Here is a 17229-nt window from a genome sequence, read left to right on the forward strand (position 1 = left end):
AGGTTTAGCACTGAGACTACAGGCAAGTGTAAGCGTAAGTTATAAGTGCTGAGGATGAAAGCCAGGGTTGCCCACATTCTAGGCAAGCATTCTACCCCCTGAACCACACTCCCAGCCCATGACTGCAGTCTGAACAGTAGACCATACAGTGGAGACGCTCAGCTGCAGATCTTAGGCTGAAGCACAGAAATTTGTCTCTTAATGGAAAACAGTTGCCTGCCTTAATTCTCAGTCTCAATTGGAAGACGGGGCCCTAGTGCAGCTTTCTTGGTGTGGTCCTTGTTACAAACTATTCTTTTCCTCGTTGGAAGGACAGAACATATTCACACCCCGTGACACTGAGCAGTATGGAAAGATGGAGCGTATTATGAGATAGAAGGGGGGAAATGGAAGCTTCCACTTTGGAGTCGGGTTGAAACCTCTGGCCAGCGGAGAATCAATAATTCCAGGACAATTTACATTTGATGTAAAGGCTGCACACACAGAGAGATTTCTTTTACACAGACATATTTTCAAATAAGAATTTTAAAATAGCAATAAGCCAGGCTTAAGGGATGGATGTACACAAGCTTGAGCAGGAATCTTTTCCTGACTATTTTCTGGGACTCTCAAAACTGCTCATTTTGTTTACCGTGAAGACATCTTGCCTTCCTGTATCCCTGTAGTCTAGCGTTTCCCTTATCAATTGGAATCCTGTCAGAATCCTGTAGGACCACTCTATGGTCTCATTTACATTTCTTGGAAACTCTTCAGTCTGGCTTTCAAAACAGGAAGACACATGGGGAGTCTGTGGGTAAGTACTTATGCACCCCCTAAATTCATGTGAACTTCTCATCACCACCTCCAAAGTAAGTATTCGAATATGGAGCTTTCTGAGGTTTATTAAGTCACATAAACGAATGCCAATGAATGAGATCAACACTCTTATAAAAAGGGACTGGGAAGAGAATTTTTGCCCTCTCTCCCTGTTGAGGACACAGAGAGAAGAGGCTTTGTCTACAAGCAGGAAGTGAACCCTTGCCAGAGTCTGACTCTGCCAGCACCTTGATCTTGGACCTCCTAAACCCCAGTACTACAAGAAATAAACATCTTCTGTTTATGAACCACTCTATGGTCTGCAGCAGTCTGCTGGAGCTCAAGCACACTTGCATATGCTCAAGCTTTAAACCCACCGCAGCAACATAGCCATTAACACTCAGAATGCAGAAAGATGGTCATTTGTTGAGTAGGCTGACTAAAGAGCATGCCTCTTACATTTCCCCAATACGTCCCCAAGACTAATGTTCTTAGCCCCCTTGACATCAGGAAAGACTCTGAAAATCCAGTCCTTCCAACTAAAATATTGAGAAGTCTTGATGAATTACAAGGAATCCAGAAAACAAACAAAATAATTTCCCACCAACAAAGATCCCAGAACACTCTGCTCATGCTTTCAAGAGTGCTCAGATTAGATCAACCAGGGATCCTGAGAAGATCGTGGTTTCAGTTCCGAGTTTCTGTTGTGCTGTTAGGAGTTAACACTAGTGTTTCCCCAGAACCAGCTTTAAACCGCAGGACTCTAGATAAAGATCCCAACATAGGTGAATTATTGCCAGTAATACTCAGAGGAGAGGAGAAGAAACCATTCCACTCCTAACTATCTGCAAAAGTATTCTAATCAGGCTGGTGAGATGGCTCCGTGGGTGAAAGCACTAGCTATGCAAGCCTGATGACCTGAGTTCGAATCCCCAGAGCCCACGTTAAAAGCTGGATGCAGTGGTTCACATCATAATCCCAGCACTACTGGGAAAGATGGATGGTAGCTACAGAAAAATCACCTGGAAGCTCTGAGGCCAGCTAGTCTGGAGTAGGCGATGCAGCAGCAAGAAACAAGAGAGGCCCTGCCTCAAAGTACAAGGTGAGAACTATCTCCTGAAAGCTGTCCTCGGACTTCCATATGCACACTGCAGAATATGAGTGTCTGCAATCCCACAGATATCATACACATGTAACACTCACACACACAGAGAGATTTTTAAAAAGTCAAATAAAACATCCTAATCATACCAATTCTTACCTATGGCTTACTGCAATATGACCTCACTACTGCATATACACAGTTAAAAGAAACCAGTTCCCTCTGCTCTGTGCACTGCAGAAACACAATCAATCCCCATCCCTACTGTAGAACATCTGCTCTTACTTTTCTCCCTTTCTCGCTGTCTGGAAGGTAACAATGTCGTGGGAAGCCACGGGCGCTGAAGCTCTTCCCAGGATTTGGATGTTCTGGTCCCTGGAAGCAGAAAGAAAACAAAGGCATCTTGCAAAACATTTCTGATGAGAAGCTAGTTCAGGCTTGGTGGGACAATAACAAGAGTCACAGAGTTCAGGCAGAGGACAACCCCCCCACCCCAAAAATAATAACAAATTAAAAAAAAATGCTCAGTCTAAGTTGTCACACATCATGTGACCTGAGTTTGGTCCGCAGCTGCTAGCTCCCTGCTGGACCACATGGAATTCCCCTTTGGCAGGAGTGATTTGGAGCACTCCCTTAAGGGGTGCTGCCAATGCTCAGGGAGTTTGGGGCCCGTCTTCAGAAAGAGCACAGGAAATTTTATCAGCATCAGTTCCAACACCACCTATTCTACTGTTTTATGAATGGTGAAGACCACAGCCCACAGAAGCTAACTGGCTGCGAGACGTGACTGCCTTTGCCAAAACTGACTTAATCCTATGTTTTCTGAGGCATGTGCACGGGACTTTCAAACCAACTACTCAAAATAATAAAGTTCTCTGAGCTACAAGCCATGCGGTCAGAGTTTTTCGCATGATCTTCTCCTTGGTCTTCATGGGTTTTGCTTCCTTATTCAACAACATAGAGAGCAATGTTCAGGTCAGAAAATCTGTGGCCCTTAATCTCTGGTCACCCAACACTTCATTACACAAGTCATCTCAGGACACCGAGTGGGAAAGACATGAACAGAGAACGGAGTCCGAACCCAGATGCTAGGGTACGCTTGCTGGAATTTGGCCTCCAGTGCAGCCTTGTGGGCAGCTGTGGTGTGAAGAGGCGATGAGGTTGTCGGAGGGGATGAATGCCTTTCTTCAGAGAGTTCTCGTCTTGCTCTCCAGGGACTGACTGATGTTGTGAAAGCAGGCTGCTTACAAAGCAAGGGCTCCTTGTGTCCTGCTCTTCTGAACACATCTGCTGTCTATTTGCTCCCATTTGCCCAATGCTACCAGGTACAACTTCTGGATTTCCCATGCTCCAGAACCATGAGTTACATTAACCTCTTTTTTAAAAAAACAAAAATCACTCAGCTCAGATATTCTGTTAAGATACAGCAAAAAAGAACAAGGTAAGAGGCTTCCCCATTAGTGTCTGTCTGAGTCTCATTTTTGTTAATATGGCAAAGTATCCCAATCAAAGAACTTAAGGGATAGGGGACTTATTTGGCTCACAATTACAGGTTACAGTCCATCCTTGTGGGGAAGTCAAAGTAGCGAGAACTTGAAGCAGGCAGTCACATTATACCCACAGTCAAGAGCACAGAGCAATAACGTAATACATGCACAGCAGTCTCACCCGCTCTGCTCTTCTGCATGACAGAGCCCCCTTTCCTAGGGAATGACGTCACTCACAGTGGGCAGGTCTTCCCACCTCAACGAATGCAATCGAGAAAATCCCCCACGGGCACACCTATGACCCAAACCAATCTATACAGTCCCTCATGGGACTCTCTTGCTGGGTGATTCTAAATTGTGCGACATTGACAGAGCTATCACAAGGCCCATCAGAGTCACTGGTCCCTTCGAGAAGTTTACGGAGGTTGATACGACAACTTTCCACCTATACACATGCCCGTCTATCATTTCTGAACGTTCCTGACCCCTTGGAAGTAGAACCTTACTTAAAGCTCGTTGTGAGTGCAAGCCACACAGTATTGACAGTGCTATGCAGCTGTTGGCAATGCTCTCCTGCAGATCGATGAATGCCTGCCAGCTGGGTATCGGGTGAGCAAATGAGTGAATGAATGAAATTAAATGCACCGGCTCAGAAAAAGGAGGGGGACTGTTGGGGGAAAGGATTTTGGTAAGTGAGAGGGAGGGGTGTGAGGGCAACAGGGTTGAAAATGCTCAAACTCAGTGTACATATGTATAAAAGATGCCAAAGAGTAAAAACAATAAAAAATTTTAAAGTATGCTTTTATCTATTGCTTGGGAATTCTGTATCTGTATACAGTTTATTTTGATCATACAAAAAAAATGTTAAAAGATAAACAAATGTCACTGTGAGCCAAAGGAAGCAGTGAGGTTCTTTCGGAGTAAAAGAGTCTGACAGACTTGACTTCACATTCAGACTAAATCTCTACAAATGGGCAGCATTCCCACGGCCACACGCCTCTAAGGTAGGCTTCCTCACTGAGGACCAAGCCTGACCACAGCTCCAACTGCTTCTCTGATGCCTGGGGCTGCTGTGTGTGTGTCCAGCTAAGCCTGAGTGGCACTGACCCAGTAAGGCTGTGCAGTCTGGGCCTGTCGCCAGGTAAAGCAGTCACGACTCTGCCTCAGCCGGGCCCAAAGCTTCTCCCGAAGGGACTCACTTTCTGCAGTGAAAGTGGAGCTTGAAGATCTCAGCTCAGCGAAGCCCAAGCCTGCACTGTCCCTGGAGCTTCAAGGGACACAACACTGAACATCTTGCCACTGACTCAGTAGTGAGTCTGCAGAGCATCTGACTGTTTAGAGATTATTTCCTCTCACAAGCCAGAGTGTTACTGGAGGTGCTGGGGCCCTGAATAGGCAGCACTGGCCCCTCTGCAGAGGCTTTCTCTCTTCCTTGATTCTGGAGGCTTAAAAGTGTGGCATTCTCAATGGATGCCCCACCTCCTTGACCTTTTGACCCCTGCTGGACTTTTTTTCATTTTCTTTTGTGTGTGTGTGTGTGTGTGTGTGTGTGTGTGTGTGTGTGTGTTCCACAGTGCATGTACGGAGGTCAGAGGACACCTTGCAGGAGTCAGCTCTTTCCTTCCACTCATGGATTTCAGGGACTGGCTCTCAGTTGTCAGGACTGGCAGCAAGCATCCTTACGAGTGAGCCATCTTGCCACCCACTCCCACATTTCCATTCTTCCCTACCACTCCGGCAGCTGCCCCAGAATCATTCTGTAAGTCTCTCCTGAGCAACAGCCAACCACATCTTACTTTCTTACCCTAGCCCTCCCCTAGGGGGAGCCTGAAACGCTGCAGTGGTCTTATGTCTACTCATCTCGTGTTCTGAAGTCACACTGGCTTCTTACAGCATAATGTCAATCACTGCTGCACAATTAATGAAAACTCACAGAGAGAAACCAGTGTTCGAGCTGAAGATCCAGAAAGCAAAGGCAGCCAGCCCCTGGCTCTTACCTCAACCTCAATGGCGATCCAGAATGAGAATGTGACTTAGAGCTGTCTCCTCCTGTCTTATAATCCTCTCTAGTTCGGGGGTTAAAGGTGTGCACCACTGGGATTAAAGGCATGCACTGCCCGGTTTCTACGGCAACTAGTGTGGATACTGAGATTAAAGGTGTGTGTTACCACTGCCTGGCTGTGAGACTGACCAGTGTGGCTGTTTTACTCCTGATCCCCAGGCAAGATTTATTTATTAAATTACAAGTGAAATGCCACTCCAAATTTACATGATGATCGATAATCCTAATCATACAAGCAGTTTACAGGGGCTCCTCATAGCCAGTCTCCATGCATGGCCCTCACACATAAGGCCTTTTGTGACCTGTCCCCTACAACCTCATCAGCTTCCTTCTTCCCTGCCTTTCACAAGTCTCAGCTCCCAACCTCCTAACCGAGTAAATTCTACCGTTCATAAACATAAACAATTTTTCTCAACAACTGTTACCTCCTCCAGATAGAAATGCACAGAGTACAGATGCAGACAATTCTTTGTCTTTCATGGCTTCACTCGAGAGTGCCCTGCACCAGAAAGTCTCCTCCCAGCTTCCAGAGAGACCACACATAAGAACCTCTTCCTCACCCTAACATCCCAGCCAATCAGAGAGCAGGAAGCAGGAGCCCTTTGGTAGTAGTGGGTCCTGAGATGTGCACTCGGACAGATCTCCCCCACTTGGCTCTCTGCCTAGCAGATTCCCAGCAGTACAGATGAAAAAAAAAAAAAAAAAAAAAAAAAACAAAAAACCCAGGCAGCTGGAAGACAGGATGTGGGACCCGGGGTCATAAGACTTTGAAGCCCCACACCCCCCCACTCTGTGTCACTTTCATCAGTGGTGCAGATCCGTTTCTGCTCCCCAGATCAGAAGGGAGAGGTAATTATCTTGCTCTGCCTGGCTACCACATGCCCCAGGGAAGATGCGTGTTTTATGAACTATCACACTTCCCTGCTTTATTTCCTCATAACTTGACATGGCATTGGAAGCACTTTGTCATTTACTTGTTTACCGTCCTCCTGGTCCCACTGGCTTCAAGGGATCAAAGGCTGAACCAATTCTAACACTGTTTCACCGGTACCTAACACACACCTGGGCACAACCCACATGCAAACATTGTCAGACAAAAGCCAAGCAGGAAGACACAGGTGGGAGTGAGAGAGGGCCAGCTAAGCAATGTTTGCTAAGGGATGAATCCAGTCTGTTCCTGAGAACACCGAGGAAAGGCTCCCCTGTATGAGGGAAGGGCCACATCGCACTGACTCATGGGACTATTACTCAGAATGTTCCTGACCCAGAGAGGAAAGAAAGGCCACCAAAGACAAAGACAAGCATAACCATCAAATTTTTTTTAACGCAAATAACTGTTTGATCAAGAAATTCTGCTTCCAGGAAATTATCCTACAGACGTGGTCAAGGGTATACTAGGTTATTAGTGATAGCATTATCTGCTGAAGCAGAACACCACAACTAAATAGCGAGTGGAGATGCTGAAATAAATGATATATACACTGGATTATTACACAGACATGAGAAAGAATGAGGACATTTTATATGAACACAGAAAAAAAATCTAAAGTCCATATTGTTAGCTGAAAGAAGCAGAGTGTGAAACAATGAGCCTAAATGTAGCTCTTTGTGCAAATACAGGAGGGGAGGATGTGGTCTGCACTGAGTATATACAAAGAACGCTGGAAGGATACAGAAAATTAAGAACAATGGTGGTGAAGGGGGAGCCAGGGGGGTGAGACACAGGACCAGAACAAGGATGGGAAGGAGATTTTTCCTAGTACAACATTTTACCCACAAACACTGAAAGTTGCAATCATAAACAGTACCATTCAAGGGTGGGCTCACCTGAATGCCAGGTGGGATACTGTAGATAATTCGGATGGTCTTGCAGTCTGGGTGTCCAGGCAGGGAGTGGGGGATGAGGTGGTACTCCATCTTCCCCGGAGGCTGGGTGCCTGTCTTGACACCATAAATGGTCTTACATGTTGGACACTGCAAACTCCCATCCTAAGGAAACAAGTTGCACTTTAGTTAAATTAGGAAACTGCTTCGGGCATGACCTTTCCTTCAGCCCCTAAGGCACCAGAGACCAAGGCCTCAAGAGACAAAACTCACCCAACCGATAATAGGCCTGGAGCCCTCTCAAGCTACCTAAGCCATTTTGGCTTTCTCTAAAATATAAGGAAGAAAATGGCACAAGCAGCTGAGGCGCACAGATGAGACACCGGTCCTTGAGAGGAAGCGTAACCAGGGCAGGAAGCCTACACAGGGAATTGTGATTTAACTAACACATACGTGGGTGGAACACACAGTAACTGCTCAAGAGCAACAACTGCTCAACTGCTGAGTCCTGGACTCACCCAGGAAACTGTGGACCCCACATCAGGCCCACTGAGTCAGAACTGGCAACCTAGAAGTGCAGAGGTTCAGAGTATGAATTCTAAAGTAAATCTTCCTAGATTTTGAATCTCAACTCTACCTTGTAGCCTGGGACAAGTTAATCTGCCTCCATTTCCTTGCAGAACAAGAAATATAAACCTCCTCTTTCACTGGGCTAACGAAAGTTAAGTGAGATGCGCAGAGAAAATGTTCAGCCTATGCCATATTTAAATGCTATCAGTGTGCTTATATCCGTGGAGACTAATGCCTGGGTCCTGTGCCGGAAAAGAACAAAAGTTACTTTAAGGAAAATGGTTCTTGCTGGGCGGTGGTGGTGCACGCCTTTAATTCCAGCACACAGGAGGCAGAGGCAGGTTTGAGGCCAGCCTGGTCTACAGAACAAGTTCTAGGACAGCCAGAGCAGTACAGAGAAACCCTGTCTCAAGCAAACAAATGAAACAACAATAAACAAAAACAAACAAAACACACACACACCAAAAAAAAAAAAAAAAAAAACCCAAGGCTCTTAGAAACAGTTACAAATTGGCTCCAGCAGGGAAGGAACTGAGATTCCCCCAGAGAAAAGGAAGTTGAGGGACATCAAGAGGGAAGTACTTGCCACCAGCGAGGGCTGGAATTCCAGTGAAGTCCCTAAAACTCCCCAGTCTCTGCCCTACACCACATAGCAGGTCATGGCAGGTTTGTCCCTCAAGGCGCATGGGTTAAGGGACTGTTGGGACTGTTTTCTCACTGGGGAGCTTTTGTAGAGTGACTGGCTAGACCTCATCAGTAGATAAAGCGATTGGTGGACTGATGTGATGGCAGCCAGTAGGTGTGAAGGGCAGGAAGAAAAGGAGGTGAGGGAGGGAGGGATAGAGGGGGGGACACACAGAGGCTACATGATATACCCAAGCAGGGCTTGCCCTCAGTGAGAGACTTCTTCCCTTCCCACCTCATGTGCTTGTGGCCATGGTTTGCCTCATCATAAACCCACAGCAAAGAATTCTGCCAACCACAGAAATGGTGAGCCAAAAACAAAGAACAAACAAACAAAAACCCAAAACAAAACCACTCCTTCCTTTTCTGTTGTTTTCCCATGTATTTCTGTCATAGCCATAAAAACTGATTTGAATGTTGGTTGTGGAGACAGTAATGTAAACGGTTGTAGTTTCATAGCAGGATCTGGTGAAGAGTCACCTGATAGGGCTGATAATATCCTGCAAGAGGTCCCAGGCAGCATAGGGAACTGTCGGTTCCGAGAGAAGGAAGGGGAGTAACTAGGAAGGAAGCAAGCACAGGCAGCAAACATGTATGCAGAACATGATGCTGCTCAGGTGGGACCAAGGCCCTGGCGGACAGACACCTGGAGTCTTTTGGAAGAAGGAGATGAGATGTTTCCATCCACGGTTGGCTCGCTTTAAATAACAGCTAGTATTCATAGTCACCACCCTCTGAAACCAGGCTCCCGCTTTCTCCACTAGCCTTAATTTGCTTCAAGGCCTGGGGCGAATGAGTCCATTCTCTCCCATGCTTCAATGTGCTTAAGAGAATAAAAATGCTTCAAAGTACTGCTGAGAGGGAGAGCAAAGGGCATGCTTGAGAAACATGTCTGGAGCCCTCCAGACATGCAAATGGAGTTACTGGGCAGTCTGGGGAGAGTCATCGGAAGGGGAAAGAATGTGCTAAGACACCCCCAAATCTCCAAAAGATCTCTGAAATGGTGAGGCACTCATAAAAGATTTCAGTCCTGAGCTATGAAAGGGGACATGGACTCTTTCACTTCACCAATGACAAAGGCCATCTGGACACCAAGATGACATGGTTAGCCATCCAACCCTATGTAAAGATGAAAGGGGGAAATGAGAGCCATAATAAAACAGAGATACCATTCTGAATAGTAACAGTCATAACATCTGTGAAGTAGTCATTGATCTGAAAGGACGGCATAGAAGGAAAGCAGCTTGTTTACAGTCATTGAGTTTGATCCCTAGAATGCCAGGAGTGGGGACATTCACTTGTGACCTGGTGCTGGAGAGATGGAGGCAAGAGGATCCCTGGCACTTGGTGGCCAGCCACCCTATCCTAATTCGTGAGCCACAAGACATCCTTGTCTCAAAAGAGGTGGGTACTGTTCTGGAGATAACACCAGAGGGTGTCCTCCAGCCTCCTCATGTTCATGTGAACACACACACAAACACACACACACACACACACACACACACACACGGGGCAAGGAGCAGCTACTGTTTCATCCCCACTACACAAGACCCCTAAAAAACCCAGACATGTTTTTGGGTGACTAAGAAGCTGAGAGACACCATGGAAATCTCAGACTTGTGAGCTGATGAGTCCAGAGACATGAGTAGTTCTCAAACTCAAAGGGAAGCGGGTGATGGCGGTTCCAGACATTGGCAAGAATGCAAGTCAGTGACTTTGAAAAGCCCAGATACGGAAAAGGGAAAACTGTCACCTAGGGAAACACCCAGATATGTGAAACTATGATGGGAAATAATGGAAGAGGCCTAGTCTCATCCTCCAACAATCGATGCAGGAGTTACCAGGTACACTGACAACGCCTTGGCTGGGACAATCTAAGTGTTTTGCCATTGTTCAAAGACGAATTTCAACTTAAGTCACTCGCATGGAGAATAAAAGCTGCCGGGAGACCGCGTACAGTGTCATGAATGAACAAATTCTCACTCTGGGTGCGGCACTGTGATGAAGGCCCCTTTACTGATGGGAGCCACGTCACTCAGCTGTGGACCATTTTCCAAAGAGTCTTCATGGACAAAGCTCACCTCTGCTAGACCACCGTACATACAACCCAAACTAGAGATGAGGAGAAGCTTAGCCCAAAGGGAAAATGAAGACAGATTTTGTAATGTGGGGCTAATTAATCCTGAAAACACCAAAGAAGAAAACAGCGAAAATGCTCATTCCGGTTGCCCTGATGGGAAGGTTAATCCTGCTTGTTGACCTGATGGGATTTAGATTTACCATGAAAACATACCTCTGGGCATGTCTGTGAGGGACATGTTTCTAGAATGTGCTGTAGCCATCTAAATGAGAACAGCTCCATTCTATGGGCTGAAGTCCTAAACTAGATAAAAAGGGGAATGTGAGCTGAGCACCGGCATCCGTCACTCTCTGCCTCCTATCTACCCATGGACCAGCTCCTTCAAGCTCCTCCCACCACCACAACTTCCTCACCATAAGGCTGTCTTCAACTGTGAGACAAAATAAACCCTTACTTCTTTAAATCGCTCATGCCAGAAGTTTGTCACAGCAATAAGTAAAGTATCAAATATACCTCGAGTACCTGTTACATGATCTAAACCATTTTACAGGAGAACAAGGACACCTAGGAACAAACCGTGGCTGACGCCCCCCACCCCCGCAGACACTAACCTTGTTCCCATTGTTGTACATGGCCACCAGGCAGTAGATGTGGTAGATGTGGCCACACCTGGACAGCTTCCCCACCAAGTCAGGCTTGACTGTAGGTTGTGGGCCCTTGTAGCCAGAAGGGGCTGTGAGGCGCTCCATACAGATGGTGCAGTCCTGGAAGAGGAAGAAGAGAGAGGCATCAGCTCTCACCCAGCCAGGACAACCAGGGCATAATGGTTCCTGTATGATGGCAGGCACCAGATGAGTGGGTCACCCCCTTCTAGAAAGTCTACAAATCAGGGATGCTGTGTTTGGGGCGGGGGGAGTTCTAAATATAGTGCTGTCTTGCTTTACACAGCAGAGAAATACCTCAAATAATTCTTATACCTGACAACTTGGGCTCACTGACCGCATTATAATCTTGATGCTACATTGCCCTTACTTGGTGTCTTCCAGCTGCTTGTCAACAGATACCATGACAATCTTTGCTGATGCTGCATATCTGTAAGGACGTTATATTTCAAATTAGAGGGGGCTTGTATCTAAATAAATCTATGACTGTTGACTGTGGCAGGGAAAAGTCTTTGCTGTGGGTACTGTTCCAGGCCTTACAGGGTGCTCAGAAGTTTCTCTGGTTTCTACCCACTAAATGTTAGCCGCACACTCCCTAGTCAATCACCACAACCCAGGGAATCCCCACACAAGGCCACATGTTCCCTCAGGGGCAAATCATTTCAGATGAGAATCACTGGTCCATATCAAATCCATTCTAAAGGGAGTTCACATGGCTTGGCACACTGTTTAGCTTAAACTCAGACAAGCATGGAAGGCAGCTTAGAATCATTTAGAATGCTGCTAAATGGGGCAAGTTAAACCGTGGCTTCAGTTGGAAACCTTGAACCTTGAAGTGATGGCATCAGCTAAATCTGCTCTGTGCCAGCCAGGACTGAGAACACAGCACCTGCCATATCCTGCAGAACATGGGGACAGAGGACATGCACTTGGTGATTGAGAAAGTGAACCCTACCCTATGCCCCCTGAACTTACCTCTTCTGGGGGATGCCGGACCTTCTGCAGGTATTTCTTTAACACTTCCTCTGGGGTTTTACCTATGGGGACAGGACAGTCACTATGTCACCAAGACGGAGGAAATGGATCAACCAGCCTTGCATTCTATGCTCTTCAGAGAAGAGAGTGAGGTGAAAGTTCACAGAGAAAAGGGGGTGAAAGGAGCTGAGTTAGTAAAATGTTTGCCTTGCAAGAATGAGGACCTACGTTTGGTCCCCAGAAACCAGATGAAAAAGCCAGTGTAGTGGAACATGCTTATAATTCCAGAGATAGGGAACTGAAGACAGGCAGAACTCTGGGGTTTACTGACAGCCAGCAAACCAGCATGACTGGAAAGCCCCAAGCAAGTAAGAGACCCTGTCTCAAAAACAAGGTAAATGGCATCTAAGGAATGATATTGAGGTTGACCTCTGGTCCCCTCCCTCCCTCCCTCCCTCCCTCCCTCCCTCCCTCCCTCCCTCCCTCCCTACTCTGTGTCTCCTCCCTCTCTCTCTCTCTCCCTCCCTCCCCCCTTCTCTCTCTCTCTCTCTCACACACACACACACACACATGAGAAAAGGAGGTTAAAATATTTTGCAATAGTTTAAGGAGTGTGAACAGAGGAGAGGTTGTCCCAGATCAATCGAAATGGCTTGAGGAAGGACGAGCTGCTCCTGGCTGTCTTGCCCTCCTCCAGTCCACTCTGTGACATGTCTGCCTATTTCAGTAAATCCGCATTATAACTGAGATAAAACTATATTTCTCCTTCCTGATACTCAGGGAGCCTAGACTTGCCCAAATGATCCCTGGAGAAAACAGAAATGCAAACACTTTGCATTGCTCCACAAACACCACAAGTCGGGTTACATTTCTCTTACAACTCGTTAAGCCCTAGCTCAGCTTCATAACATGGTATCACACTCAAATTATTTTTATGGGAAAGCAGGAAGTTATGACCCCCAGTTTCAGGACAATCCTCCCTGGCTTTGGATAGTGCTGCTGCTGCCAGCAGACGCAGCTCAGCGGTGGAGAGAGGTTAAGGCTCCGGGAAGCATACTAAGGGTCACAGGAACTAAGGATCTTCAGGAGCTGGATTTGAGAAGTAAGCTGACCAACGCAAAGGCAGAGGATAGGTTTACAAGTCCTCACAGAGCAAAGAGATCCATGGAATCTGGGGCTACTCTCCTGACGTCTGCAAGCTGTCTTGACATCCATAAAATAAGGACAACTGATAGCACCTACTGCAGTGGGTGCTTTGACGACTAAAGAGCTGATGTATGTACAGCCCGATAGCGCTTGGCCAGATAAGGAGACAGTATGTGCTATTAATAGTGCCAGGAAGAGGGCAGAAGTGTAAACCCCTGCCCTGACCTACTGGACCAAGAACAAAGCACGCGAGTTCACTGGAGCAGGGAAATTGAAACAGACAGGGAAAGTAGAACAAGGGTGTGAGGAAGTTCAGCCAACAACAGCCAAAAGCTGAGATGCAGGCCCTTCCCTACCAATGCCCTGCTTCTCTGGAAAGAATTGGGCTTCTATTAGTTGAGAGCCTGTTACCTGTTGCCAAACCCTGGACTAAGGGCTACACACAGATATTCTGACTCAAATTTCACAGGAAGTTTTTATGATGGAGGCTTGGAAGGAGAAGCACATCATTTCATAACCAACAGCAGCCAGCAGGACAATCAGCCACAGAATCAATCCACAGTCTCTGTGGTCAAGGAAGGCACCCTTTCCCTTAGTAGCTGGATTACAAACAGGACACAGAGATTTGTGAAGGAGAGTTCATGGGGCCCAAGGCCCAGAGAGACATAAGACAGTGGTCGCTTTTCCGTTTTCACGGGCACATTCTAGGATATACCTGCTGGCATTGAGCGTTACAAAGACAAGAAAGCAGAAGTTGTGCCCAGCTAGCTAGTGACAAAGTTAGGACTTCTTGATTAAGGGTTTCTGTTCTGGTTCCAGCTTTGTGTCTCTTCTAACATACTGTCTTTGTACAACACTTCACGTTTTTATATTTCTGCTACTGTTGCTTTTCATGTTTATGTGTCTCCAGGTAGTTCTTTCTGACCCAATCAACCCACTTTGGTTGACTCATCAAAATCTACTAGTGAGGCCTACTTAGCAGAGGAGGAAGTGACAGCCCAGGGGGGTAACTTTGACCTTGGTGCAGGTAGAGACAGGACTGGAAGTCCAGACTTTCACTGCAGGTATCTAATCAGAAGAGGCCTGTACCTTTCTTGGCCTGCTTTTTGGTGGTCTTGCGGCTTGTGTTAGAGACCCCTGGGATGGACTTTATTTCACTCTTGCTGACAGGGGGTGGGTGGAGGACCAGCTTTGGTGGCCGAGTGAGGCACACAGGCAATCCAGCTGCACTCATGAGGATCCCGGTGATTCCTGGAAGGGGCAGGGCAGGGGTGAGGAAGCGCTGAAGAATGTGGTCCCAAGATTCCCACACACCCCTCCCTTTTACCCACTCTTCTCCTCTTGAGCAGTTTTCATAACTCATGCGTTCTCTACACACACAAATGCAGTTGTATGCATGTTTGGGTGTGCGGGTAGGTGAAGGCCAGAAGATAGCTTTGTAAGTTGTTCCTCAGAAGCCAATCATCTCACTTAAAAAAATTATTAATTAAATGTACTTTTGCTCTGACCCCTACCCTCTTCAGTTCTTCTCGCTTGGTCTAAAAGCCTCTGTCCCACATTTGCATCTTTCTGTTTTGGGAATCACTAATTCTGATCAGGGACTTTTGTGTGACCGTGAGTACAGAACTATTCATTAGAGTTCAGTGGGGTGCATAACTGAAGGCAAAAACTCCCCCTCCCAGAATCTATTAATAGCTACTAGTTCAATACGGACTTTCAGGGCTCTCTGTGGTCCTCCCCAGTTCATGCCTGACCAATGGCAAGCCCATTCTCATGCAGGCCCCGTGTAGGCAGCGACAGCTAATGTAAGATCATAACTGAGCTGTCTGTACTGAACTGAGGTGGAATTGTACAGCCTTCTCCGCATCTTCCACATCTTCCATTCTTCTCACCCCACCCCCCACCCCATTCCATGATGTCCCTTGGACCTTAGAGAGGATGCTCACCTTGTTTCTTGAGTCAAGATATCATTGGCCTGGATATCACCAGGGGACTGGTGGCCAACAAACTCCAGGAATATGCCTATCTCTGCCTCTCTAGCAGTAGGATTATATGCACACATCACTATTCCCAAATTGCTTTTTTTCTTTAAAAAAAAAAAAAACAGGAATTTTGAAATAAATCTTTTGCCCTCATGCTTGCCTGTCAAACACTTTATTATTGAGCTATCCCCCACGACCCCTAACATGCTCAGCTTTTAGCACCACCCCAAGTCTTCTTGTTCAACCCCTAAGATCCCATTTTCTCCAGTTAGCATCCAAATTCTCTCCTCTTTATAAATGAGTGTCCATTAGCTATTCCATGACTGATGTTTCAGCCTAAGCCAGTCCAGCCCAGGTCAGTTAGTTCTTACCTGCCAAGGCAGGGTTGACAGGGCTGGACCCATTCAAGTTTTTCACAGGCACAGTGGGGACCCTGTAGAAGGAAAGGGCATATGTAATATGGCTTCGATGGACATAACAAAATGAACCAGTGTTTAAACCTACCAAAGCGCACTAGGTTCTTCACACATCAGTGGGAGGTAAGAGATTCAAAAGTGAACTCAGATCACAACACCCGCCACTTAGAACCTGAGAATGCAGAATGGGTCCAGTGAACGCTAAGGTTCCTGGCCCTGTGCGAGCTGCCAAGACCTCTGCCCTAACTTCCTTGTCTTCTTCCAGTCCCTCCTAGGTGCTTCTTAACTCTCTGTTCTTGCTGGTCCTAGTTCCTGCCAGTCACACTCCTGCCTAAGAACCTTCATAAATGTTGGCTTTTCTACCTAGATGTTCTTCTAAGTTGCTGTCCATTTCTGCCTACACCCAGCCTTGGGTAAAACAGATCTTTAGCCAAGATCAGAGCCATAACCCTTTCCCCCAAATGCATGCACCACAGGAATCTGCATTCCCCTGCCCCCCCACCACCACACAAAGCTTCTCAGAGTGGAGATGCTGCAATCCCTGGTCCAGCACTTGGAAACCACTGCTTGAACAGCTGTCACTTCTCCTGGTCCCAGAAACTTATAAACACAAGCCGAATCTCCTCTGCTCCCTGTCCTGTCCCCCCCCCCCCCAGCTCTGGAGAGGAGCCACACAGCTGCCTGAGAAAAGCTGGGCCGCCCACAGTGAAAGCACCCACAGAGAAAATACAGGACACATAGAGATGGGACTTGTGCCATTCCAGGCTTCTGCCACCCAGGCTTCCACAGCTGGCTTAGAGAAGCCAGCCAGACTGGTGAGAGATACCTCTGGGAGCCAGGCAGCCTGAGAATCCAGCTGGGGCGGGTCTGTTCTGGGAAGTCAGAAGGAAGACATCCTTACTTATTTATGGGTCTATTTGAAAAGAACTTGTTGAACCCACTTTGGAACAATTATGCTTAATGTTGGGGGTGCAGCAGCTGTGAACGTGACACCCCCAGCTCTTTCTCCATCAGGCTAGGGGGCAACCGTAACTGTCCACAACAGAAAAATCCACACAATCCTCCCAACAATCTATGTAAGAGGCATGACTGTCAATCTCACTGCATAGGTAACAGGGCTGGGCACACAGAGGTTAGGAAAACCAGACCAAGATTGCAACACAGTATGCGGCTCCAGAGCCTTCCACTCTGCCTCCCATTATGACAAGCTCTTTGCTAGCCCATACTGTAATGAACAAAGCCATCATTAGGACAGAAGAGAGGCCTAACAGCCAGGTCTCTCTGTCCTACACAGGCCCAGTATGATGAAGCCACTTTCCAAAAAGACAGATGCGGTGAAGCTCATAAAACAATGTTGTTTATATATCTGGCCAAACCAAAAGGCTACTTTTCTTTCTGAACAGCTCCCTGAATAAGGGAAGGACTGGATATGGGGAGGGAAAGA

At 46.9% G+C, this 17229-nt stretch overlaps 1 protein-coding gene across 2 annotated transcripts in view; it reads right to left on the reverse strand.

Annotated features, from left to right (window-relative positions):
• The window catches only part of Dtx4 (deltex E3 ubiquitin ligase 4), a 56759-nt gene that overhangs the window by 26288 nt on the left and 13242 nt on the right, over window positions 1–17229 (reverse strand). For both annotated transcript variants that reach the window (XR_005286644.1, XM_038341000.1), the window contains exons 3-8: window positions 15741–15802; window positions 14477–14638; window positions 12242–12303; window positions 11216–11368; window positions 7274–7435; window positions 2183–2272 (exon numbers count right to left, since the gene is read on the reverse strand). Coding sequence is in view for 1 of the 2 variants with exons in the window: in XM_038341000.1 (XP_038196928.1) it covers window positions 2183–2272; window positions 7274–7435; window positions 11216–11368; window positions 12242–12303; window positions 14477–14638; window positions 15741–15802 (691 nt within the window). In the remaining variant the exon portion in view is untranslated. The remainder of the gene's footprint in view (window positions 1–2182; window positions 2273–7273; window positions 7436–11215; window positions 11369–12241; window positions 12304–14476; window positions 14639–15740; window positions 15803–17229) is intronic.

The sequence above is a fragment of the Arvicola amphibius genome, chromosome 1, assembly GCF_903992535.2.
Source record: "Arvicola amphibius chromosome 1, mArvAmp1.2, whole genome shotgun sequence".
Taxonomy (NCBI): domain Eukaryota; kingdom Metazoa; phylum Chordata; class Mammalia; order Rodentia; family Cricetidae; genus Arvicola; species Arvicola amphibius.